The sequence below is a fragment of the Schistocerca gregaria genome, chromosome 4 (genome assembly GCF_023897955.1).
Source record: "Schistocerca gregaria isolate iqSchGreg1 chromosome 4, iqSchGreg1.2, whole genome shotgun sequence".
NCBI lineage: Eukaryota > Metazoa > Arthropoda > Insecta > Orthoptera > Acrididae > Schistocerca > Schistocerca gregaria.
The window spans coordinates 675,465,510-675,488,860 of record NC_064923.1 but is presented as its reverse complement, the minus strand read 5'-3'; the positions used below and the strand labels follow the sequence as shown (position 1 = coordinate 675,488,860).

Genomic DNA, 23,351 nt, shown 5'->3' with positions numbered 1-23,351 from the left:
TGCACGCCACTCTCACAAACTAAACTCCGTGCTGTCGTGACTTCACACACCACAACAGCCTTATGTCACGGGTCAAGGCCATCAGGTGGAATCGACGCTTCGGTTAACCTGTGTGACCTTTTGGCTGATCTGAGATCAAACCTGTCTTCCTCATTACCTCAGATACTTGCAAACGATGAGTTAGCAGCTACCAAAGGCCTATGTTTCCTATAGGACAGCAGATTTTATATAAAAAAAATTTAAAGCACCTTCATGTTCAGAGTCTGGGATGGTTGTGGGGGGGAGTACCTCTCACTACAACATGTACGCGACTGCCCTCAGGCTACTCTATCCCTCTGCACATTTTTGTGTGTGTATTTTATTGATGTAATTGTTTAAGCTAATTTGCTGCCAAGTTCTTACAGTCTGCATTTCCTTGTGCCATTTATTTTCTCACCCCATTTTAGTTATACTGACTGTGATGATTCTTGGTGTAACCCTCAGTAACCAGCTACAGTTTTTAGCTGCTTGAGTTGTTTCTCATTTTTAACTATCCTGCTAAAACAGCTGTCACACACATTTTCAACAACGATGACATGCTCACATACATTGCAGCTGACAGTTCTTTCTCATTTCATATCTTTTTCCATCATTTTCCTGTGCATCAAGGAACTGATAACCAAGTGTTTTAGCCCCTTGAACCTGTAATCATCATCATCACAATCAGTGTTTCTAAGTTCTGAAAGTTATTTTAGTATTTGGATTGTAATACTTGTTCTGTTCCACAGGCATTCGAACACTATACTCTGCAGCTGCACTGGGACTAGACAACTACAGCAAAACAAGAGAGAGGGTACAAAACCAGTTTACGAATATGGCTGACAGATTTCGATCAAAGATGGAAGAAATTTCTCATCCAGAGTCAAAAAATTTAGTTTTCACTGAAGACCTGAAAAACATGGTCCACTTAGCTGGTGAAAATGATGTGGAATTGGTGCTGAAAATGCTCAGAAGGTATTGTCTCTTGCATTTATGTTAAATTTTCTTAAAATGAGCAACTGTGTGTTGTTGAATGCTGTATTGTCTGCAGGTGATTTATTTAGGATACTGTGGTTCAAAATAAATTGTAAAACAGTTTTCAGCCACTGAATTTATGAGATGTTTCAGTCATATGTTTGTTCCTTGTGATTACCAATTTTAAATAAAATGTTCATCATGGGATGTCTGTAGTACATTAATGAGATTAGTTACTGATTGTGTGTTACATGGCATTGACTGTTATTGTGCTAGTGAAGTCTTCCTTCCACATAGCACAAAATATGCGGTTTGGCTTTCTATGTATCATTTCCTTGAGCAGGATAATAACAAAATGTGTGAGCCTAAAATATGGAGTGAGGCAACACTTGCACATGGAACTGAACAACATGCTCTTTTAACTTCATGATTTATTTTTATTTGAAGTGATGAACTCTCTTCTGTGCCAAATTGTATCAAGAGCAATGACATGTTAAAGTTCGCCGAGTTATCCATTGATATATGTTGAAACAAAAAATACCCTCACTCTCCCCTTCCCCCAACCACACCACCTTCTGAAGACAAACAGCAGAATTGTGAAAGACTTCAAGAAAGTTAAAAATACAAGCTTGAAAGAAATTTTTGCGCTGTCAAGGATAAGAAAACTGCAAACGACAAGACTAATTCATAATTTAATATTGAGTTGTATGTCCAGGTGTAGCAGTTAGGAGTATTATGATAGATCCAGAGTGACTGAACTTAACAGAAAGGCAAAGTGTGAAAGGAGGGAGAGGATTTGCTGCAGAGCGGTGAAGAAATTGAAAGATGTAATAAGCTGTGCAGATGAATGTGTGCGAGGGGTGAGGCGGGAAGCAGAACAACAGTTATTTCCCACATTCTTTTCTGCCACATGACTGCTTATGGTGTGTGTTATTGATTGTACAAAATGGCTAATTCAGTGAGCTGAATCAGTAGCCTGTGAGATAATTTCTTCTGTGTGTGGTTAGCACACGGCACTCGCAATCGGGAGGATGACGGTTCAAACCTGTGTCCGACCATCCTGATTTGGGTTTTCCATGATTTCCCTAAATTGCTTCAGGCAAATGCCGGGATGGTTCCTTTGAAAGGGCGCAGCCGACTTTGTTCCACATCCCTCCATAATCTGATGGGACCAATAACGTCGCTATTTGGTCCCCTCCCCTAAATCAACCAACCAATCTTCTGCATTTACAATGTCCCTAGATTACAGTTGATGATTAGGGTAAAGATATTAAAGAGATATTACAAAGTCATGTGATAAGAAAACGTTTAATATCTCGTGAACAGAAGGCGTCTACATTGTGTCAGTTTCACTGATATTTCTGTAAGAACAATTATGAACATTTGAATGGAGGAATGTTTTACTTCAATAACTTCGACAGGACTTTAGTAAGATCTATTATATGGTATTTCTTCTCAGTGGAGAAAAGTCTCTGCTGCACCAAAGGAGTGAGGGAAAAAATTGAATTTATACAATCTGTCGATTCAGTGACACGGTTTCATAAAGTTGGGTTCAAAAATGGTTGTACATAATTGGTTTGAAGTGGGAGAGGTGTGCTAGCAAGAAGAAGATTTTAATTAAACAACAAATATTGTATTTTAGCGTGTAAGATGTTTCAGGGTCATCAAAGCTTTTCAATATCAGAACATGAACAATGTTACACATGAAACCACAAGTACCAGTTTACTGAAAACATTTACACATTTTCATCCAGGAGCGAATTTTTCAATGAAGTAGAACTAATTTTTAAAGCTTGAAAAGCCACTGGACATTATCGTAGGAAAATGAATGCTACTAATTGATCAAAGTGGGTACAAGAATTTTTTGCTTCGCATTCTGACCAAGGGTAAAATCATAATTGTAGGTAATGTTCCCCCTTTACCAATCAAGAAATGAAATTCCTTGGCATATGTCCTCAATATGATTAATTGGTTGCAAAACAACGGTGTACAATATAACAAAAAAAGGAAGATATTTGAATGATTAGACCAGATTCAAAGTCCTGGAAAGAGGTACCACTTGGATGAATTTTAAACATTAATGTGCATACAGTTCTCTGGTGACCTCCATTTATTTATTTATCATACGGCGAGCATCACATCGCACAAGGAAACATTTTTTTTTCTTTACAACACATATACAGATGAGTAATTCAGTAATTGAGTAATTTGGGACATCCAGTGATTCAGATAAAAGATGGAAAACTAACAGTTTGCAGAGGTGTATGACAATTGTGAAGAAAGTTACATGTCTGCAAAGTTTTGAAATTGTATGAAACTTACATGCATGTGTATCAGCATAAATGACTATGATTCTGATTCAAACACATATGCAGCAGAGAAACTTACATCACTGAAAAGCTAACGAGTAGAGCTTTACATTGATATGCAACATCACAGGTTTCTAAGAATTTGTTTGTTCCTTTATGAAATAGAGTAGACAAGAAGCAAAATTCGCAGATTTGTCACTCCCTGTGAGGCAAAGAAGTACCTTGGGAATGTTTGGAGCCTTTGTTATCACAATGTTTTAAATGGAAGCTTGACTCCCTAAAATAAATATCACACCAACAGCAGTGACACAGATTAAAACATTAGTCTATCATTTCTCAATATCACACCAGCAACAATAACGATGACAACAGGATTCATTATCTGACATTGAAAAAGTTTCTTGTCAGCAAATTACCTGCGCTGAAACATATGCAAAAGGGTTGTGGGGAGGAAGGGAGAAAGAAATCATGATTCTTTGTGCTTGGAAGAAATGAGTGTAAGAGGCAGCAGTCAGTAGTAAATGTGGATGTGGCAGGGGGATCATCAGCTAGAAATTCCCCACCACATTCATTGAATGTGTGAGTGACATAGGGGCTTAAGTAGTTTTCTTTATTGAAAATGATAATTTGGATTAATCATTAATTTCATTTCAATTTTCGACCATGTGCATTTTCATAGTGTACTGATGCCAACAAATTTTTGGGTGTGATACCCTTGGTGGACCATCTTGGTAGTTACGATATTTATAGTAAACAAAAATATTGGACATGTAGTTTCTACAGTTAGCAGAGTAGGTTTATACCTTCTGTTCACTTGTTAAAACAGTAACAAAATGAAAATGTCACATGTGGGTCATTCCATGTCAAGTCATCCAGGCCACGATACCCATTATCTAGTTGTGGACTGAGATTTTGTGTAGTGCTTTTGTATCTAATATCATGGAATTTGCCAATTTTTATTGCTCTATATATTGGTAGCAATTACGGAAAGTTTAATGCAATGCGTTATTTCAAAGCAGACTGTAAAAATTTGAAAATTGGCTGCAGTTTTTAAACAAAAAATGGTATTCTGACAGTTTTTTCCCTGAATATCCTTTCAGAAGTAGTTTCTGAAAACCTGTTAGAATTACCCAATTAAACTTCTGTAATTTAATTTTATTGTTAAATTAGAAAAAAATAGTTTGGACAATTGCGCCCCTACCCCCAAATCTACAAATAATAAAGTTTCATCACACAAAAAAATCAGTTTTGAGAAATAAATGGCTATATATATAAAAACACTTTCTTCTTTACATAGCATTTTGTTTATAATATTCAAGCATTTTGTCAAAAGCCAATTTTGCCAACACTGCACAAAGTGCTGGTGCTGCATTCAAGTTGATTCGGAACTACTCATGTGACGAAACAATTTAATGCTTAGATAATATTTTTTTGTATGAGAACCACTTTTCTTCCAGCAGCCTTGTGGACTCTTTGATCAGAGAATAACTACAGCCTGTTGCTGTGATGATATCAACTTCACACAGAATATGAGAGAAGGAAATATCACAAGCATCATTATCAGGCCAATAGAAGGATAGGGATGGTCCTTGAGGGTGCTTGCACCTTACTGTAACCTCTACTACTTCACAATTTACCTTCGCAATAATTCCCATATACCAAGAAGAGTCGTATGCACATGGAACATAGCAGGTGGGCTGCAAAGTGCATTCTGGCATTAGTGGCAGAAGTGCCTCTGAGAAATCATGCACAATACTAAAATATGTATTGCACCTCAGCCCTTTTGCTCTAATCTTGGTTGGTGGTTTTGGTACAATGTGATGCATAGATCATGTTCCAGGAATTGTTTTTGCACTTGTGAAGTGCTGAGAAAGATTGTCTGACTTATACCATTTCATCTTTTAAAACAAAGAGAACTTAAATGCCTTACAGGTTCTCACGACATAATTCAAATACCTGTGAAGCTGTAAGTATTTGATCTTTATAAACTCTTTGCAAACTTATTTTTGTGACAAGTCTTTTAACAGTGCCACCCATACCATCTCAGGGAGATTTGTCATGGCTGGTTCAAAAAAGGGCCAGCTGCACTTTATATGTTGGAAGTCATGTTCATGGTAGCAGATATTTCTGAAATTCTTACAATTTTTATATTGTGCAGCACAACTATCATACGCAAGATGAATTTCTGAAATTCACACTGAAAAATACTCAGTACAGTCTTCTGAGTCTGGTACACCAAGGCAACATCATGTTCTAGATCATCAGAAACAATATAAATACTTTATGCATGTGACTGTTTGTTGTAATATATATAGGCAGTGTGAAGAATGCGGCTGCCATTGTTCCAATGGTACCCCTGTACTTCATCTTGAACAACAAAATTGAGTTTTTCACTGAAATCCATTAAAATTAACACTGATCCTTCATCAAGTGTTTCCTTCTTCATTTTCAGATCATCAGATTGTGATTGAGAAATGAGAGTGCGGAGTAAGTTTTTCAATTTTCTTAATTAGTGTGTCACAGAATTTCTGATAGAGAAGTGATTTGAACACCTAGTCATTCCATCAGTTGATACCCATCGACTGTACTGAACTATCTCATCAGGATCGTAGTCTTCTATTTCATTTTCTAAGTAGGTTTGAAGCAATGAGGTGGTGGGGCATTTTTCACACAGGCGAAGCATACAGGCTCAGTTATTTATATCATATGTTGTTATTTTAATTAGATCTTGGCATGTTTCTTTAATAGAAATGGAATTTGGAAGCAACTTAACGTTTTGGTGGTAAATGCACACACATCGGTATGTGTTCCTGATGACCCTGGAACTACACACTGTTTTGGTCGAAGAGAAGAATACTTTTTTAATAGAGAGAACTCAGTTCAGTTAAATTACTTAAAACAAGATGCTTTTGTTCATAGGTATTTTTGCTGGTTTTCACTTTCTCTTTTTTCCCAGGCATTATTCTTGTGTTTTCATCATCCAAATAAAAACTCTTTACTTTTTTAACTGTGTCATGTGGCATTGTCTTTCCTCTTTTCTGCTCAGCCAATGATAAAATACCCTTCTCCATTAAAAGACCTCATATTCAGAAACCTGAAATTTGGAACTGACTTTCTGTCGAGACCAAGTTGGTGGCACAAGAGTAAGTAACTGAATTTTTTCACAATTATTTGCATGTTCAATTTTCTGTTTGATTTTGTTCATGAGTTCATCATGGTGCTTTGCCTTTTCTTCCAGTTCTGTTGAATCACTGTCAGGGATAATGCTTGCATCAGCAGCTAGCTCAGCTTAATATGTATGTGAAATTTTAGTTTTCAGAGCCCCAGCTGCTGATTCCAATTTTTGTTTGGCTGCTGCATACCGACATTGCCGAGCAATTAAATGCAGCTTTGCAGGAGATCCTCCTAAACTAGTTAAGCTAGTGTTGAGCACAGATTTTTCAGGAGTCTGCACCTTCACATTACTGTCATTTATATAGTCTGGTGATGAGTCGTCACTTGCTTGCTTTTCATTAATAAGTTTGATACAGGTTGGGGGGCACATTTTCTCCCCAGGAATAACACCAAAGCCTCTCTTTTTGAGGGTCTTTGTCTTATCTAAACTAATTTCACGCAGTTCAGATGAAACAGATTGTTTATGGTGCTTGAAGGGTTCACAGCAATTTTTTTTTTTTTTTATGTAAAGAGAATCTTTCTTTGTGTGCGCACACACACACACACACACACACACACACACACACACACACACACACACACACACATGAAACACTTAAATCACAATAGGAATGACAGTTACTTTGCCATAATAAAAGGTCTTGTTCTTCACTTGTCAGTACACACACACACACACACACACACACACACACACACACACACACACACACACGAAACACTTAAATCACAGTAGGAATGACAGTTACTTTGCCATAATAAAAGGTCTTGTTCTTCACTTGTCAGTTCATTAACACAAGTCAGGGCATTATCACATGTATCTTGCCGATACCATACAGGAAAACACTGCCTACTTGTACTTCCCATACTGCTTCAGCCTTAAAACCAATATTTGTTGTAAATAATTCAAAAGATGATTGGTGTAACCTAGAAAGTAATTAAATAATGGAAAATTATTCTATCCCAGTGTTTCGTTACAAAAGTATTTCACATTATTATTGTGACATTAGGGGAGTTACTTTTGTTTTGGAATGAATCGTTAAAAACTGCAACAATTGAATTTTTAACCAATAATTGATCTGGATATAACTCACAAGGGGAGGCCGCCAATTGTGACATTCAGATTCGATTCATACTGCGCATAATAAAAGCTCATGGCCAGAGGTGTCATGTGGCAAAGCACCAACATGCACTTCTCAGCCATTGTCGAGAAAATCTACACTTAAAAGAAACAATTGCAGTGAAATACTCTCTACGATTAACAATTTTCTACAGCGTCGTGGCGCAGCGGTAAGCACTCGGGTTCGTAATCCGAAGGTCGCCGGATCGAATCTCGCGCCATGCAACTTTTTTTTTTAATTATTTGTGTTTTTGTAATTGAAATGTACACACACACACACACTCTTTGCCTTTAAATATGTCTGCTTGTGTCTGTGTATGTATGGATGGATATATATGTGTGTGTGTGTGTGTGTGTGTGTGTGTGTGTGTGTGTGTGTGTGTGTGTGTGCGTGCGCGTTTGTGCGTGCGAGTATATACCTATCCTTTTTTCTCCCTAACATAAATCTTTCCGCTCCCGGGATTGGAATGACTCCTTACCCTCTCCCTTAAAACCCACATCCTTTCATCTTTCCTTTTCCTGTGTGCGAGTGTACACCTGTCCTTTTTTTCCCCCTAAGGAAAGTCTTTCCGCTCCCGGGATTGGAATGACGCCTTACCCTCTCCCTTAAAACCCACATCCTTTCGTCTTTCCCTCTCCTTCCTGAAGATTGCGAAAGCTAGTAATTCTGTGTGTGTGTTTTGTTCATTGTGCCTGTCTGCCGGCGCTTTCCCGCTTGGTAAGTCTTGGAATCTTTGTTTTTAAAACATTCCACGTGGGAAAAATACATTTAAAAACAAAGATGATGTGACTTAGCAAACGAAACTGCTGGTAGGTTGATAGACACACAAACATACACACAAAATTCAAGCTTTCGCAACCAGTGGTCACAAGCAGACGTTTGTAAAGGCAAACTGTTTACAAATGTCTGATGGTGACTGTGTATGTGCGGATGAATATGTGTGTGTGTGTGTGTGTGTGTGTGTGTGTGTGTGTGTGTGTGTGTGTCTGTCCTTTTTTTCCCCCCTAAGGTAAGTCTTTCCACTTCCAGGATTCGAATGACTCCTTACCCTCTCCCTTAAAACCCACAATCTTTCGTCTTTCCCTCTCATTCCCTCTTTCCTGATGAAGCAACCGTTGGTTCTGAAAGATTGAATTTTGTGTGTGTGTGTGTGTGTGTGTGTGTTTGTGTGTGTTTGTGTGTCTATCAACATGCCAACGCTTTCATTTGGTTTGTCGTGGAAAAATAATACTGGAAATAATACACAGTATCACAAATAATATTCAAGTGGATACAATTTATCGAAAAGTTCGGTATACGCTCGCACATAATTAACAATTAGTGACCAGAAGTAGCTGGAGTATCGCATGAACCACAGTGATAGTTATCATAGAAACATGGAATGCAGAAAACAGCACGACATCGAGCACATCTGATAAACAGTGCATTTTTACAAGAACAATTGTTTTTTTTTTAAAAATTAGCTGTTGGGAATCCTACCTGATTGACATTCTGAAAAATTGTTCTATCGTTCGTCAGGTTTGGATTTTTAAACAATTGACTCTGGAGTTGATGTCACAGTTTCACTCGATTAAAAAAGCACCATTTCAAAGGTGCTTGATCAAATTTTTTACCTGCCAGTAAAAATACACGTCGCACGGTTGGACAAGAGGAGTGCACTTTGGAGGAATGACTTTTATAGTGCATGTTGGTAACTTCTTATCGTCCTGGAACATCTCATCATATAGTGCCAGGTTCGTTTATCCACCCCAAGAGTTGATCAGGAGGAGAAATTCTTTATTTTGTGTGTATGGTTGCAAAGCATTACGCAAGAAGTCCATGAACAAACCCATTGTTAGTTTACTGGATTTGGAGGGTGTAATAACAACGTTGGTATACTTCTTGGCGTACTTGTCGACTGTCTTCTGTACTCTGGGTCAAAATGTGCCTGTGGACTCTTGGAGGCATACGAAAACAAGAGGCAAGACTTGTCCAGACATTGTGATTGAATATTGTGCCGTATACAAATGTGTTACCTTGTTCATGTCATGTCAGGTTACCAGGACAGCCTTTGATCCTTTCTCAGCGAGAGTTCTGTTGAATGTCGACTGATACTGGCACCCTGACAAACAAATATTGTTTACATAAGAAATTGTTGTCTATCATATTCTATCATCATGTCACGTGACATTTGTGAACAGCTCTTTACGTACCTGTTTGATCAGTATTAATTATGAAATCTTTGTTGAAGTTAGTTATCAACGTTCACGTCTGGATCCAAAATGTGTCCGCTGCGGCCAAACTTTCGTCTTGGGTAGCCATCTCGTTCCGGGAAACAAATTTTGTGATTTTCCGTTGCCGAATACCATGCTTCTTTTTAAATTCGGTAACACATATTTTTGAAGCTTTGAAGTTGAAATATGGGAACTGACTTGCAGCGCCCAAGGGCCACTGCTGTAGGTTTGTGGTTGTAACATGATGGAAGTTTTGTCGAGCTTCTACAAAGCGATCATGCACCCGTGAATCGATGGTACAATATTTATCAAATTTGCTACCGCCACATTTGATTTGCTCTTCCCACCTGGATAAATAGCCTATATTTGTCAAACGAGAGCACCCATTTTTTTTTTTTTTTTTTTTTTTTTTTTTAGAGTTTTGAGACTCCAGCCTGGATGTTCTTTGGCCAGATTGACAGCTCTAATTTTGTAATCCAGAGAAATATAGCTGTACCCTTTTTTTTTTATTTTTTTTTTTTCCTCTCTTCTCGTCTGGCTTGTATTCGTCTGATGATTCATTGGCAATGGGACTCGTTTCAACGTCTTCGTAGGCATTATTATCGTCGATTTCATTAATGTCTTATCAGTTCCTCATCATGAACAAGGGTTTTTTCGGCGAATATTTGCAGCGTATTCTGGAACATTTCTTCCCCAATTACCATGGCTTCTTTGTTGATTGATGATGACAGTTCTGCTACGATGCGATTACTGTTACGAAGGAGGCTTTCAAAATACACCAACGCATCTTTCAATTGTTGTTTCGCCACTTCACTGTTTGTAGAATCTTCTTCGATCACATCACTTTCATGCGAAGGGTCCAGATTGATCTCCAGTTGTACCACCTCCATTTTTTCCGTTTGTTTAACAGGATGTACCAAAGCTCTCACGTACGCACTGATTTTCGACGATGTTATAAGTTGCGCTAGGGACCGTGTCTACCTTCCTTCGAAGTTAGCAGGCAACTATGCTGTTATGCGGCAGCTCGTTTCGGCCCATTCAACATCTGTCCTTCAAGTGTAACGAGCAAGTAACGGAGTTTATATTTCATACCTGCCACAGCAAATTTTTGTTCGTGGAGTATCTATTCTAATTCGAACGTTTGACTTACACTATACGTATTCGTTTCGGAATATCGTTTCTACGTCTTCCGTTAACTATATGTGGTAAACATTATGAAGACAATTAATAACATTTGTGAAATACAACTTTGTTTGTGGAAAACATAATGATGTTCTAAGTCGCCAGTTTTTCCATAACAAACGACTCTCAACAACTTATTATATGCGTGGGAAACATTCCACGTGGGAAAAATATATCTAAAAACAAAGATGATGTGACTTACCAAACAAAAGCGCTGGCAGGTCGATAGACACACAAACATACACACAAAATTCAAGCTTTTGCAACCAACGGTTGCTTCATCAGGAAAGAGGGAAGGAGAGGGAAAGACAAAAGGATGTGGGTTTTAAGAGAGAGGGTAAGGAGTCATTCCACTCCCAGGAGCGGAAAGACTTACCTTAGGTAAACAAACTTATACGTGGTTTATATATATATGAGCACCATATATTTATAATTAGGTGACACTGCTTTCCAATCCTGACTACATCCTGAAGAGCGAGTACATAGTGAAGGTCTGCTGACTAAAAACCTATCACACATAGTTAATGTAAGGTTCTTTGATCTATTACACTGTATCAGGTTTTGGGGCTAAAAGGAAAACATACTTACTATGTCAACTAATTCCAGCTTAGTCGTATCTTTCAAGTCATACCAGTGGCGATGATCGATCCATTGTCTCAGCAATTCAATTGGACGCCTTCCGCTCCCGGGACCGGAACGAACCCCCCCCCCCCCCCCTTCACCCCACCAAGAGTGTCATTCCGCTGTCCACCTGACGTTCTTAACCTCGTAGTTCATCCCTATGAAATCCCCAAACCACCTTCCCTACCCTCTGGCTCCTACCCTTGTAACCGCCCCCAGCCCCGGTGTAAAACCTGTCCCATGCATCCTCCCACCACCACCTACTCCAGTCCTGTAACCCGGCAGGTGTACACGATCAAAGGCAGAGCCACGTGTGAAAGCACCCACGTGATTTACCAACTGACCTGCCTACACTGTGAAGCTTTCTATGTGGGAATGACCAGCAACAAACTGTCCATTCGCATGAATGGACACAGGCAGACAGTGTTTGTTGGTAATGAGGATCACCCTGTGGCTAAACATGCCTTGGTGCACGGCCAGCACATCTTGGCACAGTGTTACACCGTCCAAGTTGTCTGGATACTTCCCACTAACACCAGCCTGTCAGAACTCCGGAGATGGGAACTTGCCCTTCAGTATATCCTCTCTTCTCGATATCTGCCAGGCCTCAACCTCTGCTAATTTCAAGTTGCCGCCGCTCATACCTCACCTGTCTTTCAACAACGTATTTGCCTCTGTACTTCCGCCTCGACTGACGTCTCTGCCCGAACTCTTTGCCTTGCCTTTACAAATGTCTGCTTGTGTCTGTGTATGTGCGGATGGATGTGTGTGTGTGTGTGTGTGTGTGTGTGTGTGTGTGTGTGTGTGTGCGCGTGTGTGCGCGCGCGCGCTAGTATACACTTGTCCTTTTTTCCCCCTAAGGTAAGTCTTTCCGCTCCCGGGATTGGGGTGGCTCCTTGCCCTCTCCCTTGGAGCCCACATCCTTTCGTCTTTCCCTCTCCCCCTCTCCTTCCCTCTTTTCTGGGGGGGGGGGCATTGATTGCGAGGGCTGGTGTTTTGTGTATATGTTTGTTTTTGTTTGTGTGTCTATCGGCCTGCCAGTGCTTTTGTTTGGTGGGTCGCATCATCTTTGTTTTTGGATATATTTTTCCCACGTGGAATGTTTCCCTCTGTTATGTTCATATATATATATACATATGTGATGTGACTTGGCGGGCGGGGGCACTGGCGGGTCGATGGACGCAGGCATACACACAGAATTCGGGCTTTTGCGGCTGCCGGTTGCTTCGTCGGGGGGGGGGGGGGGCAATGTGGGTTTTTGTGGGGGGTGGAGGTGGGGGGGTCGTTCCAGTCCCGGGAGCGGAAGGCATCCAATTGAATTGCTGACACAGTGGATTGATCATCGCCACTGGTATAACTTGAAAGATACTACTAAGCTGGAATTAGTTGACATAGTAAGTATGTTTTCCTTTTAGCCCCAAAACTTGATACAGTGTAATAGATCAACAAATCTTACATTAAGTATGTGTGATGGGTTTTTAGTCAGCAGACCTTCACCATGTACTCGCTCTTCGGGATGTAGTCAGCATTGGAAAGCAGTGTCACCTGATAATTAATATGTGGTGCTCATGTATATAAACCACATATAAGTTTGTTTACCTAAGGTAAGTCTTTCCGCTCCCAGGAGTGGAATGACTCCTTACCCTCTCCCTTAAAACCCACATCCTTTAGTCTTTCCCTCTCCTTCCCTCTTTTCTGATGAAGCAACCATAATAGAGGGAAACATTCCACGTGGGGAAAATATATCTAAAAACAAAGATGTATTAAAAACAAAGATTACAAGACTTACCAAGCGGGAAAGCGCCGGCAGACAGGCACATGAACAAAACACACAAACACACACACAGATGTGCGGATGGATATGTGTGTATGTGTGTGTGCGAGTGTACACCTGTCCTTTTTTTCCCCTAAGGGAAGTCTTTCCGCTCCCGGGATTGGAATGACTCCTTACCCTCTCCCTTAAAACCCACATCCTTTCATTTTTCCCTCTCCTTCCCTCTTTCCTGACGAAGCAACTGCCAGTTGCGAAAGCTCGTAATTCTGTGTGTGTGTTTGTGTGTTTTGTTCATGTGCCTGTCTGCCGGCGCTTTCCCGCTTGGTAAGTCTTGTAATCTTTGTTTTTAATATATTTTTCCCATGTGGAAGTTTCTTTCTATTTTATTTACATCATCATTAAAAACAAAGATGACGTGACTAACCAAACAAAAGCGCTGGCAGGTCGATAGACACACAAACATACACACAAAATTCAAGCTTTCGCATCCAACAGTTGCTTCTTCAGGAAAGAGGGAAAGACGAAAAGATGTGGGTTTTAAGGGAGAGAGTAAGGAGTCATTCCAATCCCGGGAGTGGAAAGACTTACCTTAGGGGGGAAAAGGACAGGTATACACTCGCGCGCACACACACATATCCATCCGCACATACACAGACACAAGCAGACATTTGTAAAGGCAAAGAGTTTGGGCAGAGATGTCAGTCGAGGCGGAAGTACAGAGGCAAATACGTTGTTGAAAGACAGGTGAGGTATGAGCGGCGGCAACTTGAAATTAGCAGAGGTTGAGGCCTGGCGGACACTGAGAAGAGAGGATATACTGAAGGGCAAGTTCCCATCTCCGGAGTTCTGACAGGTTGGTGTTAGTGGGAAGTATCCAGATAACCCGGACGGTGTAACACTGTGCCAGGATGTGCTGGCCATTTTTCCCACATCACTGATCATTTTTGACACTTCCAACAGGTTTTAACATCATTATTTCTTCGTCAGACAATTGTTAGCCTCATTTTCATAATCTGCCACCACAAAACCACTCCTTTTAATACATTTACACGTAGATTTTTCATAATTTTCCCGAATTTCTCCACCCTTTAACGTGTTTTGGTGGCAACACAACCACCTAACCTTTATGCACATCGTTGCCTACCAACCCAAGTTCACCACAGGATCAACATAGCCCAGCTTTAACCAACAATTTTTTGTCTTTTTTCACACCAGATCTCCAGTTGCTTTCTAGTTCACCTTTATCTCTCCCCATATATTTTCATTTTCATTTCAGCCTCATGTTACAGTTTCCACCTTCTAGTACCATGTCACACTCACAACACCCCCACAACAACCCCATTAAGTTTTATTTACATTCCCTTCGCAAACATGGCTTCGCGCTAGCCGGATTACGCTCCCATATTTCATTTTCTCAGGCTTGTCTGACATTTGGCATTACCCCCAAAGGCCTCACACTTAAAGTTCCCATCTCTGGCTGCAATCCTTCTTTCCATCAGTCCTTATACGAGTTCCAAACTGAACAATCCATAGCCCTCACCCGCCTAATCCTTCACCAACACATCAACTCAGCCAATGAACACACCCGTCAACTCCTATCCTTAATAAAAGTCCTCAATCTTTCCTCTCCCACATCCACACAGGCTGTTCAGAGCATCCTCCTACAGGCCAACCGCAAATTAGAACAGCATGCCACCCTCCACCTGAAAAAACTATCCAATCTCCTGGTTTCTCACCTCCGGAAAGGCAACTCACTCACCCTTCACAACCTTTCCAGCAAACCTCAACCTCCTCTCATTGCACACAAACCCAGTCTCTCCCATCTACTCAATCTCCCACTTCCAGCTCCACTCCCTCTAAAACCTCAAAATTCCAATCAACACAATCTGGAACCACAACACCCTAATTCAGTAGTTAACCTTTCCTCCAAACCTCTCTCCCAATTTGAAACCTTTGTCCTATCCAAAGGCCTCACCTTCAGCCCCACTCTCAGATTCAACCAAACAGCCCTCGTCAGAGATTTACTGTCCTACACTCGTACTCTCTACTGGAAATATCACTTTGCCATGAAGAAAAATGATCCTAATCTTACTCCTAATGATCCAACTCCCCAAGACACTATCCAAATTGAACCCTGCCTGGAACAGTTCCGTCCTCCGTCACAGCAGGACCCACCTCCTCTTCCTCAAAATCACCCTCTTCAAACCTCCCAGGAATTTCTAACTTCCAGCCTTGCCCCTCAATCCTTCTTTAAAAACCTTAATCCTACTCCCATCACCACCACTGCTGAAGGCTGACCGATCCATCGTCATTCTTCTGGCGGACAAGGGTTCCACGACCGTGGTACTTGATCGTTGGGAGTATGTGGCTGAGGGACTGCGTGAGCTTTCAGACAACAGCACATACAACAAAGTTTGCCAAGGTAATCCCATTCCTGATGTCCAGGCGGAGCTTCAACGAATCCTCAGACCCTTAGGCCCCCTACAAAACCTTTCACCTGACTCCATCAACCTCCTGACCCCACAGCACAGACTCCCTGCACCCCTAACTTCTACATTCTTCCTAAAATTTACAAACCCAATCATCCCGGCCGCCCCATTGTAGCTGGTTACCAAGCCCCCACAGAACGTCTCTCTGCCTACATAGATCAACACCTTCAACCCGTTACATGCAGTCTTCCATCATTCATCAAAGACACCAACCACTTTCTCGAACGCCTGGAATCCTTACCCAATCTGTTAACCCCGGAAACCATCCTTGTAACCATTGATGCCACTTCCTTATACACAAATATTCCACACGTCCAGTGCCTCGCTGTGATGGAGCACTTCCTTTCACGCTGATCACCTGCCACCCTACCGAAAACCTCTTTCCTCATTACCTTAACCAGCTTCATCCTGACCCACAACTTCTTCACTTTTGAAGGCCAGACATACCAACAATTAAAGGGAACAGCCATGGGTACCAGGATGGCCCCCTCGTACGCCAACCTATTCATGGGTCGCTTAGAGGAAGCCTTCTTGGTTACCCAGGCCTGCCAACCCAAAGTTTGGTACAAATTTATTGATGACATCTTCATGATCTGGACTCACAATGAAGAAGAACTCCAGAATTTTCTCTCCCACCTCAACTCCTTTGGTTCCATCAGATTCACCTGGTCCTACTCCAAATCCCATGCCACTTTCCTTGACGTTGACCTCCATCTGTCCAATAGCCAGCTTCACACGTCCATCCACATCAAACCCACCAACAAGCAACAGTACCTCCACTATGACAGCTGCCACCCATTCCACATCAAACGGCCCCTTCCCTACAGGCTAGGTCTTCATGGCAAACGAATATGCTCCAGTCCGGAATCCTTGAACCATTATACCAACAACCTGAAAACAGCTTTTGCATCCCACAACTATCCTCCCGACCTGGTACAGAAGCAAATAACCAGAGCCACTTCCTCATCCCCTCAAATCCAGAACCTCCCACAGAAGCACCACAAAAGTGCCCCACTTGTGACAGGATACTTTCGGGGACTGGATCAGACTCTGAATGTGGCTCTCCAGCAGGGATAAAACTTCCTCAAATCCTGCCCTGAAATGAGATCCATCCTTCATGAAATCCTCCCCACTCCACCAAGAGTGTCTTTCCGCCGTCCACCTAACCTTCTTAACTTCTTAGTTCATCCCTATGAAATACCCAAACCACCTTCCCTACCTTCTGGCTCCTACCCTTGTAACCGCCCCCGACCCCGGTGTAAAACCTGTCCCATGCATGCTCCCACCACCACCACCACCACCTACTCCAGTCCTGTAACCCGGAAGGTGTACACGATCAAAGGCAGAGCTACGTGTGAAAGCACCCACGTGATTTAGCAACTGACCTGCCTACACTGTGAAGCTTTCTATGTGCGAATGACCAGCAACAAACTGTCCATTCGCTTGAATGGACATAGGCAGACAGTGTTTGATGGTAATGAGGATCACCCTGTGGCTAAACATGCATTGGTGCACGGCCAGCACATCCTGGCACAGTGTTACACTGTCCGTGTTATCTGGATACTTCCCACTAACACCAACCTGTCAGAACTCCAGAGATGGGAACTTGCCCTTCAATATATCCTCTCTTCTCGTTATCCACCAGGCCTCAACCTCCGCTAATTTCAAGTTGCCGCCGCTCATACCTCACCTGTCTTTCAACAACGTATTTGCCTCTGTACTTCCGCCTCGACTGACATCTCTGCCCAAACTCTTTGCCCTTACAAATGTCTGCTTGTATCTGTGTATGTGCGTATGGGTGTGTGTGTGTGTGTGTGTGTGTGTGTGTGTGTGTGTGTGTGTGTGTGTGTGTGTGCGCGCGCGTGCGCGTGCGTGCGTGTGCGCCCCCCCCCCCCCCCCCCTCCCCTTGTACACCTGTCCTTTTTTCCCCCTAAGGTAAGTCTTTTTGCTCCCGGGATTGGAATGACTCCTTACCCTCTCCCTTAAAACCCACATCCTTTCATCTTTCCTTTTCTTTCCCTCTTTCCTGACGAAGCAGCCGCCGGTTGCAAAAGCTCGAAATTCTATGTGTGTGTTTGTGTGTTTTATTCATTGTGCCTATCTATCGGCGCTTTCCGGCTTGGTAAGTCTGGGAATCTTTGTTTTTAAATATATTTTTCCCATGTGGAAGTTTCTTTCTAAAGAGGTTGCATGGCGCGAGATTCTATCCGGCAATCTTCACATTACGAACCCGAGCACTTACTGCTGCGCCACGATGCTGTAGAAAATTATTAATCGTAGAGAGTATTTCACCGCAATGGTTTCTTTTAACTGTCGATTTTCTTGTCAACAGCTGAGAAGTGCATTTTGGTGCTTTGCCACATTACACCTCTGTCCATGAGCTTTTATTATGCGCAGTAGGAATCGAGTATGAATTTCACAATTGGCGGCCTCCCCTTGTCAGTACAAGAACTCAGAACTGCATGCTCAGTGAGCATGACTCAAAACATAGGAACTGCATGACACAATACATGTAGTGGCAATAAAACAGTGTTCTCAGATATGATTTGTTCCTAGGGAAATCCAGTGTAGCCAGCTTCAGCAATTTAGTGGTAACATAGTAGTCATGAATTAGCAACTTCAATATTTCTTTTACAATAACTTTGTTTTTCACACTTCCCATTATTTCTACAAATTGATTCTTTTTGTGTAACATACTGGAATATTTATAATAAAATTGTAAATTTTTCAAAGGTATCTATGAGGGGGCAATTACTTAAAAAAATTATAATGTCCGTGCATGGATTTTGTTTAAAAGAAATTATTTACAATTTTTTATGAGATGTAGGTGGTGGATATTCACTACAAGAAGCATGACTATAAAAATATAAACCTTCCACTTTAACTAAAAAAGAAAACTTCAACCTTCCACTGCAAAAATTGTAGGAACTATTGCATTTTTAAATTATAAAGGAGCTCGTCTATGAAAGCCTGAATTCCTGAATCTGTACAACTTCTTTTTATCATAAGTGAAAAAGTAATTGACCTGCAACATTTACATTTTGGAAATGAGAATACATCTAGGTAAACGTCCACTACCCAAAATTTCAAGGATTTGTGCGACGATGGGTGTCATTTCCTAAAATTTTTGGTTGATTTGACATGGAATGACACACACACAAAAATAGTGGTATAAATCAGTGTCTGTACTGTAAAATGTGTTCTGAATTGTCGTACTGCAGAGACACACAGATGATTTGCAATTGATTGTTCAAAACATGAAATCACATGGTAAAAAATGTTCTGATCTAAAGCAGGACAAAAAAATCTGTAATGAGCTTTTTCTTAGGAACCAACAACTTCAATTTTGCCACGATGCTCTGCTATTATCCATCCACAAAATGTCTTTCGGGTACACATAGAGCTTTGTTAGATGTTTTGAAAGGCTATATCACATGCAATTTTACCATATAAGTGTGATGCTCTAGCCATTGGTTCATTGTCTTCATTGGTGTCATCATCATTCTCATTCTCATCAGTTCTTCAGTGTCAGTAATTTGATCATTTGTTAATTCTTCTACCATTGTGCAGTAATTTCAGCTACACTGAGCCACTCATTCATGCCACTGGGTCCAATATCCAGTTGTAAAGTGTACAAATGCCTCAAAATCGCAGGAGTGTCTACTAAGTCATGACTTTCATTGCTTGTTCCATGGTCTGTTTCATCTTCATTCTCTTCACTTGTTTCTTTTGATGTTTCATCTTTATATTCCTTAATTTTTGGCTATAGTTTGTGCCAAGATTTTTCAAGCACAGATGCTGGCAAATCTTCCCACACTTTGGCAACTGTACAGATCACATCTTTTATATTTATTGATTTATTTGCTCTAAACATGGTGCTAACTCCTTGTGTCCCCTCTAAAATTGATCAAATGCATTTTTGACGATATGACTTCTTTAGCCACTCACTGATCCCATGGTCCATGGGTTGGATTATACATGTTACATTACCAGGATGGAATAAAGCTTTTATTTCATCTTTTAAAGTTCATCTTCAGATTGATGAGTTATCGCATTGTCGAGTATCAATATATGGCATGTTTAGGGAGTATGTTTCCTTGTAGTTATTTTGTGATGGCAGGGACTAATTGGTCATAATACCATTCCTTAAAGATGCTGTATCATCTGTGTTGACTTTTGGTTACGATAAAATACAGATTGCGTGCGACATTAATGTTTTTGAATGCCTTTTCCTGCCATCACAAAGGCATCCTATGACTGCCATTAGCAGTGCTACAGAGAGCAATAGTAATTCTGTCTTTGGCAAGTTTTGTACGTGTTGCCGATGGATTCTGTGTAGCAAGAATTCTTGTAGGGAGCATTATGTAGTTTAAGCCAGGCTCATCAATGTTATACACCTACTCAGGGGTTTCAGATTTTGGAACAAACTCATTGGTAGCTGATTCGTCATCCAACAGCTTCTTGCTCAAGATAATTACATTTTGAATGTCACATCATTTTTGTCAACAGTCTAGCTAGTTTTTGCACACTGTAAATTTTTAATTTTTGTGTAATTGGTGCCTTTTCTTTTATGAATGGGTCCAGACAATGGAGTTCATCTTCTGTTCGAAACACACCCACAAAGCATTGTCTAGAATTTTACTTATAGGCTTCTTCAAAGTCTGGTGTATTTTCAGTTCAGTCGCATCACCGATCATCATTGTATGACTTGTATGAGTGTTAAAAATAAAAAGTCCACGATGGAATGTAACAATATAATGAAAAGAATAGTTGCTATTCACCATATAGCAAAGGTGCTGAGTCACAGATAGGCACAAGAAGAAGACTGCCACAAAATAACTTTCAATCAATAAGGCCTTTGTCGAAAATAGAGAAAATATACACACGGTTGTGTGTGTGTGTGTGTGTGTGTGTGTGTGTGTGTGTGTGTGTGTGTGTGTTTGACAAAGACCTATATGGTGAGTAGCAACTATCCTTTTCATAATACATAATATTGTTTCATGAGGTTTTTTTTTATTTTTTATTTTTATTTTATTTTATTTTTTTTTTATTTTTTTTATTGCCCCACTTGTTAAAAGCTGCTGTTATGTCAACACCTATCTCAAGTGCAATGCCTTGAAGAGATCTCTTTCCCTAACCTTTCAAGCCCTTTCAGTTTCTACACTAAAGACATTATCACATGCTTAGATTTAGTTGATGCCATGATTTAGTTTTAAATACTTTAATGTTTGAGAACAACATTGTCTTCAGCTGCCAGAGGCTGCAATCATTGTATGAGTTGCGCATGCGCGATCTGGTGTGTGTGTGTGTGTGTGTGTGTGTGTGTGTGTGTGTGTGTGTGTGTGTGTATTTTCGACAAAGGCTTCGAAGACCGAAAGCTTATATTGTGACAGTCTTTTTATTGTGCTTATCTGCAATTCAGCCTCTCCATTAAATGGTGAGTAGCATATATCCTTTTCATAATATTGTTACATTCCAACCTGGATTTTCCATTATTTGATTTTTGGTTTTAATGTTATTTGATTGTTGCGTAACAACATTGTTACTAACTTATAAAACAAATGACTGTACAGTAAATTTATTGATCAAGGTCAAAGCAAATTATTTCATACTAAAACTGATCGAACTACTGCACCTATGAGTGGTTAACTGCCAACTGATTCAGACCTGTATTGCAGGTGATGACTCACTGACAAGTCCTAACAGACACTGGGATTGGGGTAGTTGGACTAAGCAAGGAGTTGGACCTTCCAAGGACATATTAATGAACTCTCTCTCTCTCTCTCTCTCTCTCTCTCTCTCTCTCTGTCAGTGAGCAATATACTGAAGAATGTCTTAAGAACATTGGGTGGGAAACACAAGAAATGTGTCAGTTGTTTAGATTTGATACCTGTAGTTTCTTTTCAGTATGTATAAAAATTGGGATTTTGGTTGCAGATTCAACAATCAGAGTAAGGACCTAAGATTTGGAACTTTTGTCTTTGGACCAGTTGTTATGAGAATGTTTTACTTCCTGAATAAGCCAGATGAAGCATTGAATGTAAGTACATCCGTAACAAAACATATTTCATCATTTACACCGGATTTGAAAATAAGTTTTAAGTATTTTTATTCAGTTTACTACCTGGAAAAAATGTGACTTCTTGTTTCTCTAGTTAACATTCTTTACCGTCTACTAATATATGTCACTAATGGTGGGATCATACACTTTGAAGGAAAAAAAAAAGACACAAACCACGAAGGAACTATCTGAATGGAATGGAAATCGGTAGAGCTGATGTTTGTGTACAAACAAACAAATGATTAAAATTTTAAAAAATGGATTATTTATTCCAGAGTAACAGCTACACAAATTGAGCAAGTAAATAATGTGTTGGTCTTCCACTGGTCCTTATGCCAAACAGTTATTAGGCCTGGAATTGATTGACAGAGTTGTTGGGTATCCTCCTGAGGGATATCGTGTCAAATTCTGTCCAGTTGATGTATCGTACCCTACCCATAATGCTCCAAACGTTCTCGATTGGGGGGAGATGTGGTGGCATTGCTGGCCAAGGTAGGATTTGGCAAGCACGAAGATAAGCAGTAGAAACTCTCGCATTCCCACTTCTGAAAGTAGTGTTGGTGTGCCTTCTGTCGGATCATGTGAAGTACCATCTGTGAATTTTCTTTTTCTCACCTGTTGTTGCAAATCTTAGCCATTTCAACAAGTTTTTCAACTTTGGAAATAACAGAAAGTCCACAGGGGCCAGGTGTGGAAAGTATATAGCTTGAGGCAGCAGAGTGATTTTGTTTTTTCTGCAATAGTCATGTGTCAACAGGGATGTATGTGCAGGTGCTTTATCATGATGCAAGAGCCATGAATTGCCTTGCCATGTTTCAGGCCATTTCCTTGTTGCATTTTCTCACAAGTGTCATAACATGTCCCGATTGTAACTTCAATTAACAATTTGTCCTTGTTGTACGAATTCAAGCTGAACTAATCCTTCAAAGTCAAAGAAAAGACTATCAGCATAGCTTTGACATTTGACCTGACCTGATGACCTTTTTTCGGTCTTGGAGAACATTTCCCGACCCATTGTGAAGATTGAACATTGCTCTCAACATCATAACCTTAGACCCATGTCTCACCACCCATGAGAGGGAACATCACATTCTCATTTGCCTGATCCAAAAGCTCTTCACAGATTGTGAGGTGAGGTTTTTTTGGTCTTGACTCATGAGCCATGGGACAAACTTGGCAGCAACATAGTGCATTCTATGATGCTATGTCGGGATTTCATGACATGATCCAACTGAAATGTTACAGTCTTCTGCAATCTTTTGGACACTTGGTCTTCGATTGGCAAGCACCATTTAGTTGATGTTCCTGACATGAGTGTCGAAGGGTGTCCTGAATGGTGATCATCTTTCACTTCTGTCAGGCCATTTTTAAACTGTGTGAACCATTCGTAACACTGAGCATAGCGTAAGCACTCATC

The 23,351-nt window shown here is 40.6% G+C and overlaps 1 protein-coding gene across 2 annotated transcripts in view; it reads left to right on the top strand.

Annotated features, from left to right (window-relative positions):
- Positions 1-23,351, top strand: part of LOC126268089 (pentatricopeptide repeat-containing protein 2, mitochondrial-like) — a 63,860-nt gene that overhangs the window by 5,181 nt on the left and 35,328 nt on the right. For both annotated transcript variants that reach the window (XM_049973593.1, XM_049973594.1), the window contains exons 2-3: positions 768-993; positions 21,811-21,913. In XM_049973593.1, coding sequence (XP_049829550.1) covers positions 768-993; positions 21,811-21,913 — 329 coding nt within the window. The remainder of the gene's footprint in view (positions 1-767; positions 994-21,810; positions 21,914-23,351) is intronic.